This window comes from Triturus cristatus, chromosome 8 (genome assembly GCF_964204655.1).
Source record: "Triturus cristatus chromosome 8, aTriCri1.1, whole genome shotgun sequence".
NCBI lineage: Eukaryota > Metazoa > Chordata > Amphibia > Caudata > Salamandridae > Triturus > Triturus cristatus.
Window position 1 is genome coordinate 1,392,405,120 of NC_140591.1, and position 23,744 is coordinate 1,392,428,863.

Genomic DNA, 23,744 nt, shown 5'->3' on the forward strand with positions numbered 1-23,744 from the left:
CCGGAAATGCTTTTAAAATGCAATGCGAGTTTCAAGTGTGAGTTGCTGCCCAAGAAGAAGAGGAGTTTACCTCGAAACGCGTCGGCACATGAAATACTTCTGTGGAGCTTGAAGGCAGATTGCATGATTAATGAGCGCCGTCGAGTGCTCTCCCGAAGCTGCAAGGCCATTGTTTCAAAAATATATATATATATATATATATATATATATATATATATATATTACCTACTGGCGGTCGCCAGTAGGTAGTTATAGTTAGGACCCTGTTTCCATAGGAAAACCGCAACATTCTATTTGGAATAACTTTGGCGCCGGTCGACGAATTCTCGCGAAATTTTCAAAATAGGTGGGGCGCTACGCTCCGCTCCTACCCTGAAAGTCTCGGGGGGATTCGTCAAGCGGGGGCTGAGAAAAAAGGGGGGTCCCAAAACGCGTTTTTCCCATGCATTTTTCCATAGGACCTTTAGACACAGCTACAGCCCGAACGGCTGAACAGAGTTACTTGAAATTTGGCAGAGAGGTAGTCCTCAGGTCAAGGAAGTGCCTTTTGTAGGTCTGGTGTAAATCTGTTTAGTAGTTCCTGAGAAAATAGCATTTAAATCAATATATATATCTGTGGCAGCTTACGGTGCGCTTACCGTGCGCTTACGGTAAGCTTACCGTACGCGTACGGTGCCGTGCGCGAGCGCGAATCTGATTGGCTGTTAGATCTTAGTAAACATTCGAATTGGTCGAAACCAGGAAGCGGCGGCCGCCATTTTCTCTCTCGCACTCTGAGGGGGGGTGGCAAAACAAAGGGAAAAAACATGTAAAGGGGCTGTTTAGACACCTCCTTACCACCTAGCCTTGATGAAGGTGTCCCCCAAGACCCCCCAAGGCCAAAAAGTCAATTTTAATTTTTTTTAAAAATTCGCCGATTACGCTTACCGTACGCGTACGGTAAAAATTTATAAAAAAAAAAAATTATCCATACTCTCCCCACCCCGTGGACAAATGGTGCCCGAAGGGCATCTTTTGTGCATGGCATTTGCTTATTGAATGAAAATTTTAAAGATTACCTTTCACAACGAAGCGCATAATATGTCCTCCATGTGCGCACGGTGCGCTTAGCGCATCGTGCGTACGTGGCCCATCCAGCGTAACGTGGGCACACGGTGCGCGTAGCGCACCGCGTGTCTACCGTGCGTGCACGGCACTAACTGCGTAAAGTGGGCGCGCGGTGCGCGAAGCGCACCGCGTGCTCACTGTGCGCGCACGGTGCGCGAAGTGCACCGTGCGCGCACGGAACGAACTGCGTTAAGTGGGCGCGCACGCCACGAATGGCGTAAAGTAACTTAGCATTTAAAAAACCGTACAAATTCACTGAAAAAACCATAGGTTTCACACACGTTATAGTTGGGAATTAGCATTTAAAAAACCTTGCAAATTCACTGAAAAAACCATAGGTTTCACACATGTTATAGTTAGCTGGACATTTTACTGATAAAAAACCATTGAAATTCCCCCGTTATAGTTAGTGCAGGCAACTATAACTCACGCGACCGCAATCCTCTGCTGATGACATATGTGTCTTTATGAAAAAAAAATATTTGTAATATATGTATAGCTAAAATTTAATGGAAGAAGACATGGGCAAATAAGTGTCTAAATACAGTATTAACATCAGCAGAGGATTGCGGTCGCGTGAGTTATAGTTGCCTGCACTAACTATAACGGGGGAATTTCAATGGTTTTTTATCAGTAAAATGTCCAGCTAACTATAACATGTGTGAAACCTATGGTTTTTTCAGTGAATATATATATATATATATATATATATAATCTACTGGCGGTCGCCAGTAGATAGTTATAGTTAGGACCGAGTTTCCATAGGAAATCTCAAAATTCTATTTTGAATAACTTTGGCGCCGATTGACGAATCTTTGCGAAATTTTCAAAACTAATGGGGCGCTCTGCTCCGCTCCTACCCTGAAAGTCTCGGGGTGATTCGTCAAGCGGGGGCCGAGAAAAAGGGGGGGTCCCAAAACACGTTTTCCCCATGGATTTTTCCATAGGGATTTTAGTCGCAGCTACAGCCCGAACGGCTGAACAGAATTACTTGAAATTTGGCAGAGAGGTAGCCATAAGGTCCGTTCGGTGCCTTTTGCAGGTTTGGTGTAAATCTGTTCAGTATTTTCTGAGAAAATAGCATTTAAATCAATATATATATCTATACGCGCGCAGCGTGCGCGCAGGGTGCGCGCACTCGGCCGTCCGCGAGCGCACTTCTGATTGGTTGTTACATCTTAGTAAACATTCGAATCGGTCGAAACCAGGAAGTGTCGGCCGCCATTTTGTCTCTCGCACTGAGAGGGGGGTGAAACACAAAGGACAAAAACATGTAAAGGGGGCACGCTGGACAGTTCCTGACCCCCTAGCAGGGGTCAAGGGGTCCCAGGAGGTCCCCCAAGGGCAATTACAAAATTTTAATTTTTTTCGGTAAATCGCCGAGTGCGCGAAGCGTGCGCGCACTATAGAAATGAAAACAATTCCGCGAGGTTCGGGCAGCGTGCGCGCACGGTGTAAATGCTTAAAAATATAATTGTAATGTCAGTCCCCCCGTGTGCGCACGCTGCGCGAAGCTCAGTGTGCGTGCATGGCTTATAAATAAATAACAGTTTATGCCAAAACCCTTAACAACAAAGCGTATCATGTGTCCTCCTTGTGCGGACGGTGCGCGAAGCGCACCGTGCGTACATGGCCCATTAAGCGTAACGTGGGCGCGCGGTGCGCGTAGCGCACTGCGTGCCCACTGTGCGTGCACGGTGCGCAAAGTGCACCGTGCGTGCACGGCACTAACTGCGTAAAGTGCACCGCGTGCTCACCGTGCGCGCACGGAACGCACTGCGTGAAGTGGGCGCGCGGTGCGCAAAGCGCACCGCGTGCGCACTGTGCGCGCACGGCACGAACGGCGTAAAGTAACTTAGCATTTAAAAAACCGTACAAATTCACTGAAAAAACCATAGGTTTCACACACGTTATAGTTAGGAATTAGCATTTAAAAAACCTTGCAAATTCACTTACAAAACCATAGGTTTCACACATGTTATAGTTAGCTGGGCATTGTCCTCGTGAAAAACCAATGAAATTCCCCCGTTATAGTTAGTGCAGGCAACTATAACTCACGCGACCGTAATCCGCTGCTGATGACGTCAGATATTACATCACTGATGACATATGTGTCTTTCTGAAAGAAAAAAAAATACTATATGTATAGCTAAAAAAAAAAGGAAGAAGACATGGTTATATAAATGTGTAAATACAGTGATGTAATATCTGACGTCATCAGCAGCGGATTACGGTCGCGTGAGTTATAGTTGCCTGCACTAACTATAACGGGGGAATTTCATTGGTTTTTCACGAGGAAAATGCCCAGCTAACTATAACATGTGTGAAACCTATGTTTTTTTAAGTGAATATATATACACACACATACATATACAAAATTCATCCATTGATCAATTTATGAAAATACTTACTCATTGTGCAACTTTGCACAAAATCTAATTATCGATTTCATTTCTATCCAATAAACCCCCTTCTCTATCCCAAAACCAATGCATACCATTCACGCGTACATTCTTTTCTGATCATACCAGTAGACACTCCCTTAATAAAAACAAAATCCTTAAAAAATCAAGCTACATTAGTATAAATCCCCTCTATTTAACAAACGTGATATGCTTTCTGCTGGTCTCCTTTCAGCATTCTCATCCAGAATGTCTGTCAACCCATGTTTCAAACTCCATAAAAGTGACCACCTCTTTCAAGACACACGTACATTATATCTTCTAGAAATGTCCATTGAAAAGGATAACCTGCAATGCAATTATAACTGAAAAGATAAAGCTGAATACCGACGCTGGGTCATAATTCAATAACTTGTGTTCACAATATATGATACTATAAGGATACTTCCCTTGTATGTAACAGTGTGCAATTCACTAGATCATAAATATTTCTTCTTATAAACATAGCATAATACAGGAACTAATTAGGTGTAAGCCTATTTCACCATGTATAAGAAAGAGAGCACTTGCGTATTGGTTAGCAGTGGTAAAGTGCACAGAGTCCTAAAGCCAACAAAACCAAGATCAGCAAAAATTTTGGAGAAATCCAAAAAGTTTGGGGGAAGGCCACCCTTAGGCTTACAGGTCTAATAGATGTGTATTCAGTCTGTGGAGACAGGATACTAGGCGAACCAGTTCTAAAACAGTTTGTCCACAAGCAGTACAAAGTGCAGTTTTTAAAAGTTTCTTTTCCAATAAACTTATTAACTTTGATTTTTAATAACAAGCGGAAAATAACATTTACTGAAAGTCTTATCATATTCCCAGGTGAAGTTATTCAAAAAAGGTTTTTACTCATGTCAGTGGCTGCTGATAGAAAATGACGTTTTACCAGTACAGTGACAAACAGTTTTATACCACTGTCTTGAGAACATTATTTTCTTCCATATCTATCATGTCTCGCATTTATGTACTAAACAACCAGCCTTGTAAACTTGTAAGGCAAACTTTAGGGGTGACGTATTTGGCTCTTATATAAAAATAGGTTTCTGATGGATTCTTCTAACCTCCGATTCCTCACCTTATGAATATTCCCCTGGCATCAGACTGGATCCTGAAAACTGAAAAGCAGTACTCCTGGCAGCAGCATGTGACTACATGTCAACATTGTTAAACTCCAAAAGCGATGAGTGGAGTCACATATAGACCCCACTTGTACCCTGACTTCAGTTCCTCTTTCTGTGCCTTCAGGCGCAGATCCAGACTAGACACCTTTGTTAATGAATATATTTTCCTCATCTTTTTCCGCTAAATTTTACAGTCTGTAAATGCAATGTTCCCTTCTTAAAAAACCGGGTTTATACTTTGTAAGCACTGTTGCAAACAGATGCTTGTGATAGATTCCCACCTGGTATGGCTCTGGTGCTTGGGGATGGAGCAGAAATCCAGGGCCTCAGACGACTGTCCCTAGATGAATTCATAGGCCATACGTGATCGTGAAGTGAAGCTCTACAATGTAAAACACCGCAACATTCTGTGCCGTGGCAGGTCAAGGTTGAAAGGAAAGTCCAATATCATATTTTAAAGTTGTTCCTGCAGCAGATTTTCATCACGGTTGGTGTCCTCTGGTAAGTTAAAGAAGAAACACAAGATGTCCAAGCGAGAATCAGCCTCTTCCTGCCGTTCTCAATCTCTATAGAAGGTGCAAAGGCGTCCTCGTGATACCTGGACTTGCTTCTAAACTCCTGAGGAGGTGATTCTGAATTTGGTGTTATATGCACACTTGCTTTCAGAGACTTTCAGCGATGTCACAGCAAGTTGAAACCTTTGGGGAGGCCATGCTGTGCATTTCCATCATGTTTCCGGCTGTCTTGCAAGGGTCTCTAGTCTAACTTCATCCAGATGGTTCATCCTCTGTATCATCTTTGCTTCTCAAACCCACCTCAAGTTCTGTACCGGCTTTGTGCTGGCTTCGGTCCAGCGCCATACACTGGGTCGATTCCTTCCATGTAGACGCCAGTGCCACCGCCCTGGAGGAGGATCCATAGAGGTGGTCTCCAACTGGGAACCGAACTTGCTGAGGCCATACTCAGAACCCATCACAACACACCCCTTTGACAATCCTTCTAATCCCGCCACACTAGGCACACTACCATTGCCCTGCAGATGCGTAGGTACACTGCATCAACTTTTTGGCTCAAATTCTGATCAAAGCCAGAACTATGGTGATGGGGACAAATTTGCCTCACAGTATGAAAACAATTGGTGTGAGGAATAATAGGATGCCAGTGACTCTGACACCTCTCCAGACACTGGATCTGCCTCGCCACTGAGGAGAGCACATCTTTTGATGTTGTCATTACTGTGGAGGTTAACACCATTGTTCTAAATGAGGTTCTTCAGCCTGGCCAGTCTCCTACTGAACTTCTTCTGCCACCACGGAATCAATGTACTATTCTGTAATGTTAATCCAAGGATAATACACAAGCATCTGTGTCCCTTTAAACATTGCTGATAATAAAACCGGATGTCCTTAAGTCTCACATGCGGTTATCATAAATCTTTAATGTTCCATGATGGGTGCAACATGTCTGGCAGGCAATCTGAATCAATTCCATACAAGAATGACGAAATGCACACCATAATTATCCAGTCTTGTAGAAAGTTGCTATTTAAATTATCCTTTCTTTGCGTGCAGCCCGAGAAATATGGTTTTGCCTTCCAACCACTGAGTAATTTAATCTGTCCAGAATGGAGCGTGTGAGGGAGTTAAATGATTGGAAGAATTAGGGGGCGGAGAGTACATCGACACAGCGTAAAGAGTGAGAGGGTGAAGTCAGAAGGGCTATGCAGTGGAGTAAGGAGGGAAGGAAAATGGCGGGATATTTTCAAAATATTGTATAAGTATGGAGAAAGAAGCTGATTAAGGGGCTGTGTTATAACATAGAACAAGGGGAACTAACTAGTACTGAGTCATAGATGGATTAACGGTTTGGTAGGGGTGAGAAGCCTTTTTTGTTAAAACTTAAATAGAGTGCTGTGTGAGTAGAGGGAGAACGTTTAATAGGGACCGGTGTTAACTAGGCACGGGAAATGATTGATATGATTTAAATGTACATTGAACTGTGACATTGGGTTTCACGAGGTAATGGTGTTGTTTTAAACATTTGCAGTGAATCCCTGACGAAGGGCAGAGTAAGTGCCCGAAATGCATTGGATTGAGGATGTTTTTAAATGTATCCGGCGTGTTGCAGGAAGGAAAGGCCTGTATTGGCAAACTGCAACATTTGAAAATATGGAAAGACATTATAGTGTTGCACATGTGATTGCAGATTCACATCTAAATTGCTTTAAACATTGGAGGAACGTGGAAATAAACATAAAATAAAACTGGATTAAACAGTCATCGTTTGTTCAAGGGCTGTGCGTCCGTTAAGGAGTGCAAAACCTGCTCCATTCTGGACAGATTAAATTACTCAGTGGTTGGAAGGCAAAACCATATTTCTCGGGCTGCACGCAAAGAAAGGATAATTTAAATAGCAACTTTCTACAAGACTGGATAATTATAGTGTGCATTTCGTCATTCTTGTATGTAACCTATACAGGCACCCTCACGCGCCCTGAATTCCTCAGCTCCCATCTTTGTGCGCAGATAGACGTGGATCCGGACCTACCCCTCATATGATTGAGGACCTTTAACTCTTCTAATTTTTGGGGTGTGCAAGGGAAAATGTAAAATGCCAAATCTATAGGGTTCAAACCCTGTGAGGAGTGTTGCAAACAAATGTCTCTGACTGACCCGTATGTTGTTTGCCTGTGGTGCCTAGGTTCAGATCATGACTCCAAGGCCTGCAGTGATTGCACCTTCTTGTACCCTAAAGTCTTTTGAGACTTGGAATTGAAGCTGTTTGTAGCAAGGCACCACAAGACCTCACACTTGGATAGGTCAGTGTCTGAAGGTAGTTCCCGATCCTGCTCCCGAGGTAGTTACCGTAACTGGTCTTCTTGGCGGTCTATGTCCCGTGGAAAATCAAAGAAGCTCAAGTACATGCAAGACTCAGCACAGTTCTGTGGTTCTTGGTCTCCTGAGCAGGCGCAAGGGTTTCCTCGTGTCTCCAGGTCGTGCTCCTGAAGTTGGTCTACTTTGGACTCGATTGCTACCCTGGTGCCATGGCAACTGGAATTTCTGGGCACGTTGGCAACACCCCAACAAATCGATGACTTCCACAAAGCCATGCTGAGCTTTTTTGGCTTGTTATTCGCTCCCTCTGGGGCGTTGGTGGGCCACAAGACTTCATCCATCAGATCTGCCCTCTGAGACACTTAAGCCCTCTGAATCCATTTAGGCTGCGGACCTGCTCTGATACCAATGCCAGTGCCATTGACTCTAAACAACGACGGTCAAACTGTAGTGCTGTCTGAGGTGGTGCTACCTCGACCAAGGCCACACGCTCCTATATGAGTTGCACCCTCTGTCCCATCCTCCTGGTTCCAATATAGTGCCTCTGCCTTCCAGAAGAGGCCATGTTCTTCATGAGTTATTAGGCATAGATTCCTATAATAAGGGATATGACACTGGGGATAAGATTGCTCGACCTTTTACAAGAGGAAAACTGGTATGCGGATCTCAAGGGTGCCAGTGGTCTGCATACCTCCCCAGACACTCATCTAGTTTTTCCCCCTGGGCATGCCACGTAAGATAGTGCCTCTTTCGCTATGATCATGCCAAGTGTAATGGAGGTCCTTGTTCTTCACCTTCCAACTCAGGAGGTTAAAACCATTGTTCTGATGACTGTGTTGCAGGCTCTTCAATTTAGTTCTAAGCCTCTGCTCCCATTCAATGAAGTTCTTACAGATGATCTACTGGGTATCTGAGCCAAACTCTGCTCTGGTCCAGTGGTACATCATCATATCGCCAGACGCCATCGCCCGACTCCGGGCGACACAGCTTTCCTCACTCAGTAACCCACTCCTGAAACCCTTGTGGTGCAGGTTTCGGCCAGCAAAGTGCATCCAAACTTATTTCCCACTACTCACAGGAAATCAAAGAGGATAGAGACCTTTGGTAAGAGGGTGATAGAGGACCATCTGTTTCTATTGCAAGAGGAAGTGCAGGCTTTTTTGGCCAAAGGAGCTATAGAGAGGGCCCCGGTACCAGACGTTCGTCATGGTTGTTATTCCTCCTACTTCCTGGTGCCAAAAAAGGACAGGGGCCACTGTTCCATATTAGACCATCGCACTCTCAATGCCTTTCTGAAAAAAGACAATTTTAGGATGCTGACCCTGGCCCGGGTCTTCTCTGTCCTTGACCCTGCAGACTGGATGGTGGTGCTGGACCTGCAGGTTATTTTCACAATCCTGTCCTGCACCCCATAGGTCAGTGGTTCCCAAACTTTTTCAACCCGCGGTTCCTTTGACCCATTAGCCATTGCCCGTGGCCCCCCACTGTTACTGTTTTTTGGAGGGTGGAGGGATGCAAGACCGGCCTCTGAAGTACTTGCATTTTTCTACCTGAATATAATTGGGATAAAGCTGATGAAGGTATTATAATCATATACGTAGGGTGTTTCATATTACTAAGGTGCCGCATCTAATAAAATATTCCTAGTTACACTTCTTTGCCCATTACTTTTTTAGAGTACCCTCTCAAACTTTTTTTTATCCCACTTACAGTGCTAGATAGCACCCCTTTGCATGGAGGCCCCATTGCCAAAATGTTTCTGCGCTTGAAGAATATTTGCATGCACTTCCATTTCTACCCATGTCATACGTGCCAACACACCTGACTTAGCAGGGTGACTCGCGATTTTTTAAACCACATTTAGCTTTATTTTTGCTGTCTCCTCCTTAAAATTGCTTCCAAATCAATGCAAGCCAAATAAATTCCTCTGTTTTTTTTCATCAAACGTTCCTCTCTCTTGCTTCCAAATGTTTGCATAATGCCGTATATGGTGTTTTACTGACCTGTGCTCAAAGAGAGAGCAGGCCTGTCTTAAAATGTGTGTGTGTGCTGAAAAAAATGTGAACTGGAAGTACCTATGGTTTAAGTACAAATGTCAATACTTAATAATGCTTAGTGTGTTTAAAGATAGGACAACTGTACTTTCCTGATAACTTGCCTTGGTGGAAAATGCATTCGGAAAAAAACAAAACTACCAACTAGTCTAACAAAATTAATCAGGCATTTTCCGCTTATGTTGGGAGTGTTGGAAGGTGGGGAAACCAGTGAAATATGGAGGTCATCTCTCTCGACATGCCATCAATTAAGCACTATGTTTACAGCTTTAGGCATGTCACTTACAAATCATCTGCATCATGCGTTTAAGTCTAATTAGTTTAACTGAAGCCAAAAGGCCCTTCAACATTAAATGCATTAGATTGCTTGGTGCGTGGCTCCTCTGACTTGGTTTGATGGCTCCCCAGGGAGCCAAGGCGCACAATTTGGGTTATCTGTGATTCACAATAGGCCACGAGCATTTTCGCACCTCTGTGGCCATACTAGCACTCCTCAGGTGTTCATAAAAGTGATAGTGGTTGTTGCAGCACATCTTCGAGGTCAGAGGTACCAGTCTTTCCCTACCTCAACAACTGGTTGTTGACGGCGAGCTCACCCTATGCAGCCGTCATCCAGCTCCAGACTTCGGCAAACGGCTTAACATCTTTGGGGTTCGCTATCAATGTGCTAAAGTCACAGTTGACTTCTTTACAAATGCTACCCTTCATTGGATCCATTCTGGACATGGTGTGGTATCACACCTATCCCCCGGAGAAGAGTGTCCAGGAAATTCTGGCTATGATCCCAATGTTTTACCTTCTCCACTGGATCTCAGTTGGGATGATTCTGTGGGTGCTGGGACTGAGGACCTCCTGCTTGTCAAGCATGCTAGAGGTCATTTGCAGGCTCGGCAGTGGGATCAGAAATCCCAGTGGACACCGCCTCAGAGGGATCTTTCTGATCATGTCCAGATTTCAGAGGTGCAGTGGTGGCTGCAGGCCTGCGATTGAGACAGCAGCAGACACCTTTCCTTACCCCACCCAGAGCTCACATTGGTGACCGATGCATTGCTTCTGGCTTTGGGAGGCCATCTGGAAGAGGTGGAGATCAAAGACATTTGGTCTCCAACCCTGTTCCAGATCAACCTTCTGGAGCGGAGAGCCATTCGCTTAGGATTGAAAGCCTTCCTCCCCTCCATCAAATGGAGCTGGTGCAGGTGCTCCCAGACAGCACCACCACCATGTGGTACTACAACAAGGTGGGTGGAGTGGAGTGCTAGGAGGCTTTGTTTCTCTGGGAGTGGCCAAGGAATGTTGCTGGTGACACACCACCTGGCTGGTTCCCTGAACACCAGAGAAGACGAACTAAGGCATCAATGCCTTGTGGACCTGGCATGGCAGTTACATCCACAGGCGTTGCAGTGTCTTTTCTGCGAATGGGAGAAGCCTGGCTTGATCTTTTTGCCACCACTGAGTAAGTTTAATATCTGCACTTTTGCATGTTGTAGTTTCCAAGGAGTCACTCGCTCTGAGATGCATTCCGTGTATAATGGAACTCGGCACTCCTGTATCTGACCAAGCCCAAGTCATCTCAGTGACCCTGGATTGGGCACAGAGTGTATGGTATCCCAACTCATGGGCATGGGCATCTGTACTCCGATCAGGCTGCCCATTCAGAATGATCTCCTGTTGCAGTAGGAGGGCAGGGGCCTGCATTCAAATCTGCACAACCTACTCCTCCGTGCTTGGAGATTGAGCACCAACAGTTGAGTGCCTTCGACCTTCCTTTCGAAGTCGGTTGTCATCTTGGCAGCCAGGCGTCCCTCAGCCAATTCTGTATATGTATGCTGTTGGTATATATTTGTGGCCTGTACACTTCTAACAGATTGACTCACTCAGTGACAAGCTGTCCAAAGTTGTGTTGTTTGTGCTGTCTCTAGCTCAGAAAAGCCTCCCTTTAGGCACTGTTAAAGGGTAACATATCTGCTACGCGTTGGTTAAATAGCAGCCTCCTGAGGGCTTGCGTGCTCTTTCCATCAGAGCCAAGGCCGCTACCACTGCGTTGGCTGATGTAGTGCAGTTTCTCTACATTTGTCAGGCTGCTACGTGGGCATCACTCCATAGGCACTAATGTCTGGAGAATCAGGTCCCCCAAAAGGGGCACTTTACCTGATCGGTCCGTCAGTCAGTTCATGGACCCACCACCTAAGAGGCATTGCTTGGGTATCTATTCAAAAGGTGAGCAATCTGTGGTTAGAAGTGTCTATCAGAGAGACAAGTTGCTTTTCCTTTGGAACTCTCTATTACTTAACTTCAGCTATACTCTTTCTGGTAGAGACTCTATCTAACCACGGATTCCTCGCTGACCTTCAAACCTCCCTATTCTGTGTACTTGTCTATTCACATAAAAAGATCCCAGTCTAGGAATCTGCACACTGGTAGCGACCAATCTCCTTTGCTCTGCAACTGCAGGAGCGGAAGTGTCAAAAAGCAACTGATGTACGTGTGCTTGGGTGGCACCTCTATATTTCTGTGCATGTCACATCTGGCGTGTATCAACGTCAACACTTAGACAGTCTGACACATGGGTAACTATTCAAAAGGTGAGGAGTCTACAGTTAAATGGAGTCTCTACAAGAAAGAGCATTACTGAAGGAAAGTACCTTGTCCTTCCATGTCACTGGTGCATTTTCTGTGCTAACATACTTCGCCTTCCTGGAAAGTTAAATAACAAATTGGATATAAACAATTTAACATTACACTTCTGATGGAGAGATATAGTAGCCACCAGAAGGTGCATTTCTGAAGGTAAATCACTTGTTCATTTAAACAAAAGCACTTTTATTGTGGTGCTGAAGGGCAGTGTTGCAGTACCCAGAGTCATAATACCAGCAGAAACATGCTTCATAAAAGAAGAGAAGATTATGCATAAAAGGTCAATATCCTGCAATCACTAACCTCGACCTCTCACATCACAGATCATCCACACCCATCCATAGGCACTAGCAACACCATACACCCGTAGGCACTCAGTATAACACACAACTGCTTATACTACTCAACGCCACCATCTTGAACATGCATCACTCTGCAACAGTCACCCCTACACCAGACTGCAAGTAATTCCCAATCCAGACTCACCACCATTCTTCCACAATATTAACCTTCACTCTTTTATTTAACATTGCTTACATTGACCCACTTACCCATATTCTTTGAATAGGTCACCCTATCCCAAATTTCAAACCAACACTCCTAAATCTATCCACAGTCAAACTCCCTCAGCAGCAGTCACTAAATAAAATGGTAACCTCCTTTAATAGACCTCGATTGAAATAAGACGGGGGACTTCATATCAACTGTGTTCTGAATTAAGTATGAAATCAAAGTTAACATATATACTTAGGCTTGTGATATCTGTATTTATTGAGGAAACGCCTGTGACAATTAATGCAATTAATGGTGAACTCTTCTGTAGAGTAAAATCTGTGATTATCATTTTTTTGTGTGTGTCTGTCTGCATTTATGTGTGGGTGTAAGTCCATTTTATGGATGATATTTTTTTTTTCTAAATACAAAAAGCTCAAGTTAATAACGGCAATTGGAACTTGTATAAAGTTTAAACAAGTCTTAAGATTTGTTTTATGCTGAATATAAATGCCACCAGATGCCTCAAATGTTTTTCCATAAGCATGCATCTCCACAGTCAGGTCTGTTATTACTGCTCCACCTCACGCTTGATAAGTTGCCAACTTCTTCGTGCAAGCTTTGAATACATCATCGCTGTTTTAGGAGTCTCTTATCGGTATAACATTGGAGTTTCTCTGCAGCTGAATACGTTGAACGTTGCCTCCCTATTGGCATATTTGGGATTTGATGGGAAGTGAAAGGAGGCAACAAGGAAGAGAACAAAAAAAGGAATTAATAAAGGTAGACATGAATAGATGGAGGGAGGAAGACCAACCAGATATAATTGTGGAGAGTGCTGCAAATTATGCTCTTGGCCACAGCTGCAAGTGCAGTCAAATGATATTTGAAAAGAAAATACACATTGCTTACAGATACTGATTTATTTAGCAATAGTTGCATTTTAAAGATTTTGTGCTTGTGTTTTAGGGATGTTGCAGTTGATACTGTCAAAACTGGAATGGGAGGTGCTACAGGTAACAAAGGAGCAGTAGCTATCCGGCTACAGATTCATACAACAAGCTTATGTTTTGTCTGCAGTCACTTTGCAGCTGGTCAGTCGCAAGTAAAAGAAAGAAATGAGGATTACCTGGAAATAGCTCGTAAACTAAGTTTCCCAATGGTAAGCAGATATTATAATACTTTTTGTGTTCTGTCAATTGTTGTATTCAGTGATTATGCAGAACACATTAGAGTCACTTGTGGTCTAGTGGTGATTATACATTACACAGTTCTGATTAATTTTAACACTTGAGTTATTTAGGCCCTTGAAATAATTCTTTGTGTTCCAATGCTGTTCCTTGGTGTCTTTCTTGACAAACAATTACATTTTTATTTACTTTCAGACAGAGGACCTTTTTATGTGGCACTTTATTTGAGCAGCATACACATCCATTGATGTTAGTGATCATTAAACGGAAGCACTGGAACTTAAAGTAACGGTATCACTATGAAGTTTAGGCATATACAGTGATTCGTAGCTCAGTAGTTGAGCTCCCAAATGAGTGCACCTTGACGCATAAACCTTGCTATTCACTGGGTTCCACCAGTTTGGGTTGATGTACACTCTTTTTGCCTGTTGTAGGAACATACGTATGTATTGCCTTCTATTCAAACATGCCACTCTGTGACTTTCCAGACCTATTACCTATTTGTCTTCCCTATGGACATTATTGTTGTAGTAGCACTTAGCATTTGGGACTCAGTAGCCAAAGACTGCTAAGTAAAGTTAGTACCATTTTTATGAACGTTTGCCACTGTAATAATAGAAACCCCCTATTTTGCAAATCCAAATTTCTGATGATGCTGGGAGGGTGCACTTGCACTTGCATTCAATTAGCATTTAGTTGAGCCTATCAAGAACAGCTGTTTGTTTGTTTTTGCTTCCCTTCTCTTGGCATGAATGCAGCACTCCACACTGGTCTGTCTCAAGTTCAAACTGACACAAGCAGTTGTAGTTCTAGGACAGTAGACATCAGAATGCCATTGCAGTTAGTGGTGATTCATCAGCATGGTGAATATGCAAATTGCACAGGATATAGATTTTGTAATATGTTACAGATGAACCAAAGCTGAAACTAGAATTTACAAAGCTTTTTCATTTTTTTTCTCAGAGTGGAACATAGTGTTACACTTAACATACTGTGCAAAATTGCATTACAGCAAAAAATGAAAACTTGCAACACACATTTGTTCTAATAATATCATTGTTGGGTTGAAAAGTCCTCTGCATGGCTGTGTGTGTTCGTTGTGCTCCTGCCCTTGCACTTTCTGGACAGGTCTGCATATTCATCCCTATTGATCTCAACTAGACTGCCAGCTTATAGCGGGGGTCGCCTGTTAACTCTGTGCTTTTGTCTGTTGTAGTGCCCTCTGGGAGATGGACCGTGGGGCTATCATGATATGTAGTCAGGGTAAATATGTTTTTCCATGTACTAGGGTGTAATTGTGGGATTTCTACCCATGCCCTCTCTATATGGTCTTTTCAGTCTCCTGTAACTGTGGTTCTTGTTCTTCGTGATGCCTTGCACATGTTTGAAGGGTGAGTAGACTTACAGTGTGCAAATGGACTGGTGAATGTTGAGCGCCATAGGACTGATGCTACACAACAATGCAGTATTTATTGTGATGGGGTGGTGGTGTCCTTTTTGGACATTCCAACCCACAGGTGGACATCTCCTATCTTATAATGCCTAATCTGATTGTACCTGGGGTGTGGCAGAAATAGCTTACCCATTTCCCTTGAAAGAGCCAAGCGTCCCAAACCAAGAGTGACTTTCCCTTTTTCCTGCATTAGATCAGCTCCCCCCTATGAAATAGCTTTCCAGATGGGGCAATTCCACATCACCTGAGCGAGCCTGAATTGGTCTCAGGTGGGACAGGCAGACAGGAAACCTGCAATTTTGCATGCTGAGAACAGAAAAAATGTTCTCTCAACATTGGAGGAGCACCCTGACATTCAAAATGTGCAACCTCCTTATTGGTTAGAGCTGCCCATTAGAGAGGGGACACACTAGCCTCTCTGTACTACCACCTATTTCAAAGATCTGACTTGTAACCAAGGAGGTACTGTGCCTGAGGAAGACTCAAAAGTGAGGAGTGGACCTACCTTAATATATTTATTCACCCTCAACTTTTATCCTTAATCTGCTACACCTGTGGAACCACTTTGCACTGTGTATGTAGAGAGAGAAGAGACTCCTTAAGGAGAAGCTGGACTGTACTTATCAGGAGTGAGCTGAGCCACTATGAGAAAGCTATGGTGCCCCTGCAGGGAAGGATCTTCTCAGAGGACAGCTAGATGGACAGACTTTCCAGGAGTCATGAGTTTAGAGGCAGGGCCTGGACCAAGCACAATGACATCTGAGTTAATGGAGTTGTCCTCCAACATCTCCAAGCATTCAGAAAGATGATCTTGCTCCATCTATTTCTCTCCTTGTACGCTTGGGTTACCTAAACCTGACTCCTCAGCAGCATTGCTGGGAAATCTAGACTTTGACCCCTGGCCTTCGTTTAAAAAAGGGTGTCGTGATTCATAAACATTTGAATCAGATTCCTAGTACCTCTGCTTGCTGAGATATTGCTAGTTGATTGCTCAGTCAAAGTCATGTTTAAGTGGCCACTGTACATTTGAGATACCAGCCTTCCTGTTACCTCCTTTGGGTGCCCCTGACCTCTGTCGGTGCTCCCCACCACCCCAGAAAATGTTGTCGGGAAGTGACTGTTACTGAGATTCCAGCTCCCTCATCTAAACAACCACCTGAGGGATGCCTAATGTGTTCTGGCAGCCTAGCCAGCCAAGGGCAGCAGGACAGTAATTCTGGTCACCTCCACACCACTGACCAGACCACCCAGTGGACCCTTCAAACGTTTGTGAAAAGTGGCTGCTTGCTTTGTTTGGGTGGTGGGTTAATTGTGGTAAGTACTGTGAGCTTAAGGGCTTGATTTAGATTTTGGCGGGCGGGCTACTCAGTCACAACGGTGACTAATAGCCCATTCGCTAAACTATAAATCCCATAAAATCCTACGGGATTTATATTTTGGCAGACTGGATATCCATCACTGTTGTGACGGAGTAACCCATTAGTCGAAATCTAAATCAGAAACTTGGTTTGTTTATATTCGTTGACTTGCACAATTTAAAATCACTACCATTGTCGGAGACCCTGACATATCAGTTACAAATATTGTAATATCAGACTCGTAGTATTGGTGGCTATAGATACACATGCTCAGCATACTCTTGACATCTAGTGTTGGACCTGGATGTTTGCAAATTGTTTTTATTCAAAGATGTTTGAGTCGCAAGACCTGCTTTGATACTTCCCTCAGTCCAGAATGCATCAGCACAACGGCTCGGATTGTTTTCATCCGCCATCTGGCTCAGACGTTCAGGACGCTGCTCTGAAGTCGAAGCATTATACTCATTGAATTACTTTTTATGGGGTTCATGTTCGGGGTCCCTCCTGTACCCCAGTGACGAAAATGACAACTTTGCTTTGAAAATGTCCTTTTTTTTTTTTAGAATTGGCATAATAAGTCGGATGCACTCCATCGCATACCACAGCCTCGATTTACTCTTTCTCCTTCAAGGCCAATTGAGATTTTCCTCGATGAAGCACCTAGGACCAAGTTATGAAATTCACTCCTTTCCATTTCCATCCTAGCTTGAATGTGGATTACACTTCGGCTGATTGTCACAAGGTCTGTGTGAGAAATCCCGAGAGGGAGAACACGAGAGGGAGAACGCGAGAGGGAAGAGCAACACCTACCTTCATTAGGCTATCTGGCACAGGAAAGAAGAACCTGAGGAGAGATACTAAGGAAGGACTGTCGTTGTCCATCACAGAACGGAAAACGGGGCGTGACGGACACCACGGATCAATCTCTGAATGCCAGGGGAAGGAGAAAAGCCAGCCACCAATCCAGGCGAGTAAGATGATTGAGGGCGTGAACAGGACAAACAAGAAGATGCGCAGAGCCAGCTGCAAGACGTGGAGAACGGGAAGCCGGTGTTGGTGTGGCCGAAAGACTCAGCGGAGAAGTGCCCTGAAGACAAGCGTCCCGACGAGAGCCAGGAAGCCTGATACGAGGAGTGGTGGTCACCCTCGTAAGAGACAACACTACCCACCGCAACTCAGGAGAGTTGCAGCTGACGCGGTATGTGAGCGGGAAGGGGGCATTTCTGTTTTCCCTTTCTTTTTCCTTTTGTTTTCTTTTTTTTTTTCTCTTGCTCTCTTTTTTTCCCACAGCTCATGGGAGAGGGGAGTGCGTAGGTCCCTGAAAATTTGAATAGTTTATTTTATCCTTTTTTTTTGTTTGTGCTTCTGTCTTTGCAACCTAAACAGCGGTGACTGGTAGAGAAGGGGAAACCAGTGTACCCAGTATAAAGAAGGATGAGAAAACTCCGGCTCAATTTAATTTTCTGTTTTCACTGACTTACCTCAAACCGTGTTCCTTAAAGAGACTAACTAGGGGGTGTGCCTACTACTCTTTACCGGGTTCACCCTACAAACCCCCTTCATTCCACTATATAAAATAGACCACACAGTCTCCACGGTGCCTCACTATCTTTTGGGTTCAGTGAAGGGACCTATTCCACATCAAAACCGTAAGATGGACTCGTACTTACCACCACCTTCACAATATTTTGAGCCTCCGAGCGGCCCCCCTCCTGAGGAAAGATGAAGATCGGCGACATCAACCTGTAATAAGAAGAGAGCAAAGGAAATAAAAAGCCCTGTTTAAAAGACTGAGAGACTTATCCTAAACAAAGTAACATTCAATCATTTTGTTAAATAAATTAGCTCATTAAAAAACTTGTACAGCCTCCTCGCTTCTGTTTCCTCCCATCCCTCCCACAGGCTGCAATCTCTGCCTCTCTTCAGAGCACAGAGAATCGTTCTGTGATGCCCGACTCGCCTTGCTCTGAAAGATTCTCAGATACAGGAGGCAGAGAAGGTGGGCGCCTAACAAGATGTAGCCACACCTGACATTTTCTGCACTGAATTGCTACTTGGTGCTGAGGAGGAAGAGGCCAGCCCCTTCTGCATTTCCCTTGGCCAGGCACAAGGACCATTTGGCCGAGACCGCCAACAACGAAGAAGAGGTCAAATACCTCAAGCCAGCACCAAAGAAGGCTCCAGTTTCAGGAAGACCAAGGTTAACAGTGGCTATGCCTCAATATTGAAATTGACCAATGGCGGAGGTAGAGCAGTGCTCCTGAGAGAGTTGGGCATCGAGCTCAGGGAATGCCTAAACCCTCATGGTTGGCTTGACACCATGCAAAGTCAAGTGCACTGACTCTCATACTGATCTGTCACCAGCTCGCTGCCCAGGCACGGAAAAGTCTAACTCCAAGCTGCAGTCCCACTTTTTACTAAAGATGCAGCCTTAATCTGCCCTGAAGACAATGACACCTCAACCTTACACTGTCAAGAAGCCCCCATCAGAGCCGAAGTTGATACCAAAGAGCCAGTAACCGGAGGTGCAGAAGTCGACGCTGAAGCACCGTCCGAAGCCAAGGCTGGATACCTTAGAGGGATCGGTCTTTGAAAGACTGTCTGACGTCGTTGATGAAAAGCAGAAAAACCTTTTTCATTCACCCGGACACTAGCAAGATACTCTCCAAGCCTACTACTTCAGGACAGGACTTAATCCCATTCCAAAAAAAGAGGTGCCTTGCCTTTGAGGAAAAACCCCAGTATCCTCCTTCCCTAGAACCAGGACTCAATCCCCATTCCAAAAAAAGAAGCGCCTTGCCTTTGCGGATAAACCTCAGTCTCCTCCTTCTCTGGCAGCATCAAGCCCTAAGAGAGTTTGGCGTATCGCTGTTAGCCTTACATTTTTCCACCCCTTCCTTCCCTACCTCCTTCACCACCACCTCATTTGTCTCCACAGTCACTTCCACCTGACAAACAAGACACACATTTGTTATGAGCTCATCAGCCAGGTATACCTTGGTACTAGTGACAGGAGTGTGCATGGCACCCACGTCTGGGCATTCTCATTCCACATTTGATATTACCATCTTTACAATACAAAAAGTGATGGCTAGAATGCTTGAATTAATCTCAGCCACTGCTTATTACTAAGGACCGCATCCCAATCCATTGTTATTTTGCACGTCTCCAAATACTTGCATACTTTCTCCCACCTACCATGGCTACGGAGGAGGGAGCATCATTTGCAACGATGGTGTGGAGGACGGCCGAGGTCCTGGACCTTAGTCTACCCTCAGTGGCAGTCAAGACAAACGTCTTGATAAAGGTGCTTCAACGGGGAGTGACCCCCCACAACTGCTTCTCCCATTTAATGAAGCCCTTACATATGTCCTGCTTGGGTCTTGGCCTACGTTGACTGGCTGTTGAAGGCGGGTTCACCCTAGGCTGTCATCTCCCACCTCTAGACTATGGCAGACCTCTTGCATTCATTGAGGTTCACTATCAAAGAGCCGAAGTCACACCTGACTCCCTCTCAGACTCTTCCTTTCATCAGAGCTGTTCTGTACACTGTGAAGTTTCAGGCCTATCCTCCCGAATGGTCCAGTATATTCAGGCTATAATACAGATGTTTCAGCATCTATCCTGGATATCGGTGAGACTGACTCTGAGGCTGCTGGGGCTCACGGCCTCTTGCATTCTGCTTGTGACTCATGCCCCCGGACATATGCGGGTTCTGCAATGGGACCTGAAGTTCCAGTGGGCGCAGCATCTCTCCAACATGGTCTAGATCTCGTAGGGGACTGCAAAGGATCTGCAGTGCTGGTTAACGAACTACAATTGGGTCAGTGGCAGACACCTCTCCCTTTCCCAACCAGATATGGCAGTGTTGACAGATGCATAACTCCTGGGGAGCGGCCATCTGGGAAAGGCCGCTCCCCAGGAGAGGACGTAGTCTTACGGCTAGGGTTGGAGTCTCGGCAACGACGCTCAACATCCTGTGATTCTGGGCAAATCACTTAATCACCCCGTGCCTAACAAAAATGAATGTGCCCTTCTGTAACGAAACTGGTGCTATGTAAAGTTCCCTGATTCCCAATGTCTTGGGTCTAGTCCACGCTATATAAAACTCTTTATATAAAAATAAAAAAATTAAAAGGTGGAGATCAGAGTCCTCTAGTCTCCGTCATATTCCAGACTCCACATCAACCTTCTGGAGTTCTGGGTGATCCACCTGGCATTAAGTCTTTCTACTCTCCATCAAGGGAAGGCTAGTGCAGGTGTTAGTAGACAACACCACCGCCATGTGGTACTGCAACAAATAGGTCATGTTGGTTTGTGGACCGTTTGTTAAGAGGCCCTTCGTCCCTGGAAATGGCTGGATTTAGGGCATATCCTTAGTGGTTCAACACCTGGTGGGCTCTCTGAACACCAGGAAAGATTAGCTAAGCCGAAGATGCCTAGTGGATCACAAATCAATACCAAAACTGGGTTTGGGCTCAGAACAGTAGGGCCAAGCCTCCTTTACACCAAATAACAACAATAATGCCAATACTGATACTTATTTTACTCACATTTAATTACGAGGGAGCACATTGAACAAAACAACATGAACCATAGACCTCTTTCTCCGTCTGATTAATCAATGAATTTCTTTTATTTATTTTACACAATTCATTACCAATCGTTTTTTGTTATTCAAAAACCTGTACACAACACTACTACTACCTCCTACTTTAATAGAATAATCTAACACTCTTTTCACACCCAAATCACTCATCATACATATCCAAACATACTCATTTGCTAACACCATCATCCATAAGCTCAGTCATACATCCTCTCCCATCTAAAGTACATAGTTTTTGACAGAGCCTACAGGTCCTGATGAGAACCCCGGGACTGGAGGGGTTTTGAAACGCGTAGACCTATTCTTTTTGGGCCATAAGAATTGTAAACTAATTGAATTGTTAGATTCAGTGGATACTTTGTCTAGCATACTTCTATGGCTTGTATAGATTTTATTTTTAGCGATTGCAAATAATGTACTTTAGATGGGAGAGGATGTATGATTGAGCTTATGGATGATGGTGTTAGCGAATGAGTATGTTTGGATATGTATGATGAGAGTGATTTGGGTGTGAAAAGAGTGTTAGATTATTCTATTAAAGTAGGAGGTAGTAGTAGTGTTGTGTACAGGTTTTTGAATAACAAAAAACGATTGGTAATGAATTGTGTAAAATAAATAAAAAGAAATTCATTGATTAATCAGACGGAAAAAGAGGTCTATGGTTCATGTTATTTTGTTCAATGTGCTCCCTCGTAATTAAATGGGAGTAAAATAAGTATCAGTATTGGCATTATTGTTGTTATTTGGTGTAGTGGATCACAAATGGCATCTCCATTTGGAGGTGGTACAAAGTCTCTTTCAACAGTGGGGAGAACCTTGGTTAGGTCTGTTCGCCACCACCGAGAGCACGCAACGTTAGCAGTTCAGTGTCCTGAAGTTTCCTAGGCGGCTCTCGTTTGCAGATGCTTTCCATCTTGAGTGGGGTTCTGGCCTCTTGAACACCTTGCCATCTATACCATTTCTGGCCAGAGTTCTCAAGAAAGTAAGGAAAGACTGGGCCCAAGTCATCCTTGTGGATCCAGACTGGGCCCGAGAGTTTGGTATCCTGAGCTGTTGAGCATTACCATCTGTTCTCCGATCAGGCTGTACCTACGGGGGGGGGGTCTCCTGTCACATCATCTCCACCCGAACCTGGCAACGCTCCGCCTTCTTGCGTGGAGATTAAGTAGCTACAGTTGACAGCTTTTGACCTTCTGCCCGAAGTCTGCAATGTTATCTTGGTAGCCTGGCGTCCCTCTACCAAGACAGTATGCACCTGCCATTAGGGCAAGTTTGTGGCATGGTGTGTGGAGAGAGAGAGATTTACTCTCTTTTGCTCTCCTCTCTCAGGTCCTTCTATTTATCCTTTTTCTTGCCCAGCAGGGCTTTGCTTTGGGCACGTTAAAGGGCCATCTTTCTCCATTTTAGCCTTTTTGCAGTTGCCAGATCAGCCTTTCCTATTCAAATCCCCTGTTGTAAATCGATTTTTGAAAAGTCTGCAACCCATATTTCCACCTTCACTCTTAATCATGCCTCAGTGGGACCCTAATCTGGTACTCATCTTTCTGATGTATGCTCCCTTTGAGCCACTGCACAACTGTCCTCTCAGGCTCCTTATCATCAAGATGGTCTTCCTAGTGGCAATAACATCTGCCAAGAGGGTCAACAAGCTTCAGGCTTTGTCATCTAAGCTTCCATACCTGAACATCTTCCTGCTGAAAGTTGTCACTCACTTTTATGTAAGCCAGTCCATCACCCTGCCTACTTTATACAATCCGCCACATCCCTCTAAGGAAGAGGAGCGTCTAAACCTCCTGGACCCAAAAAGAGCGTTGTTGTTCTACCTTGACCGCACGAAAGAGTTACGGTGAATGATTAACTCTTTGTGTGGCATTTTGGAGTGAAGATGGGGAACACCGTGCAGAAACAGACCATCTCCCAATGGATCGTGCTAGGCATAGACCAAGAAGCAACCCGCTGAGGGCTTGCGTGCTCATTCCACCAGAGCGAAGGCTTCGACCACTGTGCTAGCACATGAAGTTCGGTCCTGGACATCTGCCAGGCAGCAACGTGGGCTTCTTTGCACAAGTACATAAGCACTACTGCCTGGACAGTCTGGTCTGTTGGGAGGGGCATTTTGGTCTTTCTGTCCTACAGGACTTTTTAGTGTGAACCGGTTTCGCAGACCCACCTCCAGGGACGTATTGCTTGTGTATCTATTCTAAGGTAAGGAATCTGCAGCTAGATGTCTCTATCAGATGAACAAGTTACTTACTTTTAGTAAGGCCTTATCTGGTAGAAACTCTAGCCGCAGATTCCTTAATGATCTGCGCTCTGCAAATGGATTTCTAGGGACAAGGCTGTTCCCCTTTCAGGGCCCTAGTTTTCCGCAGCAGTGTTCAGGGTTCTTCGTGGCTTCACGCTCATGGTGTGAAAAGTCGTGAAAAGAAACTGATGTCAGCACCC

General features: G+C 44.6%; 1 protein-coding gene across 7 annotated transcripts in view; it reads left to right on the plus strand.

Moving 5' to 3' along the window:
• SYNJ1 (synaptojanin 1) overlaps nt 1-23,744 on the plus strand; it is a 683,220-nt gene that overhangs the window by 367,089 nt on the left and 292,387 nt on the right. For all 7 annotated transcript variants that reach the window (XM_085623112.1, XM_085623114.1, XM_085623109.1 and 4 more), the window contains one exon: nt 13,659-13,851. In XM_085623112.1, coding sequence (XP_085479238.1) covers nt 13,659-13,851 — 193 coding nt within the window. The remainder of the gene's footprint in view (nt 1-13,658; nt 13,852-23,744) is intronic.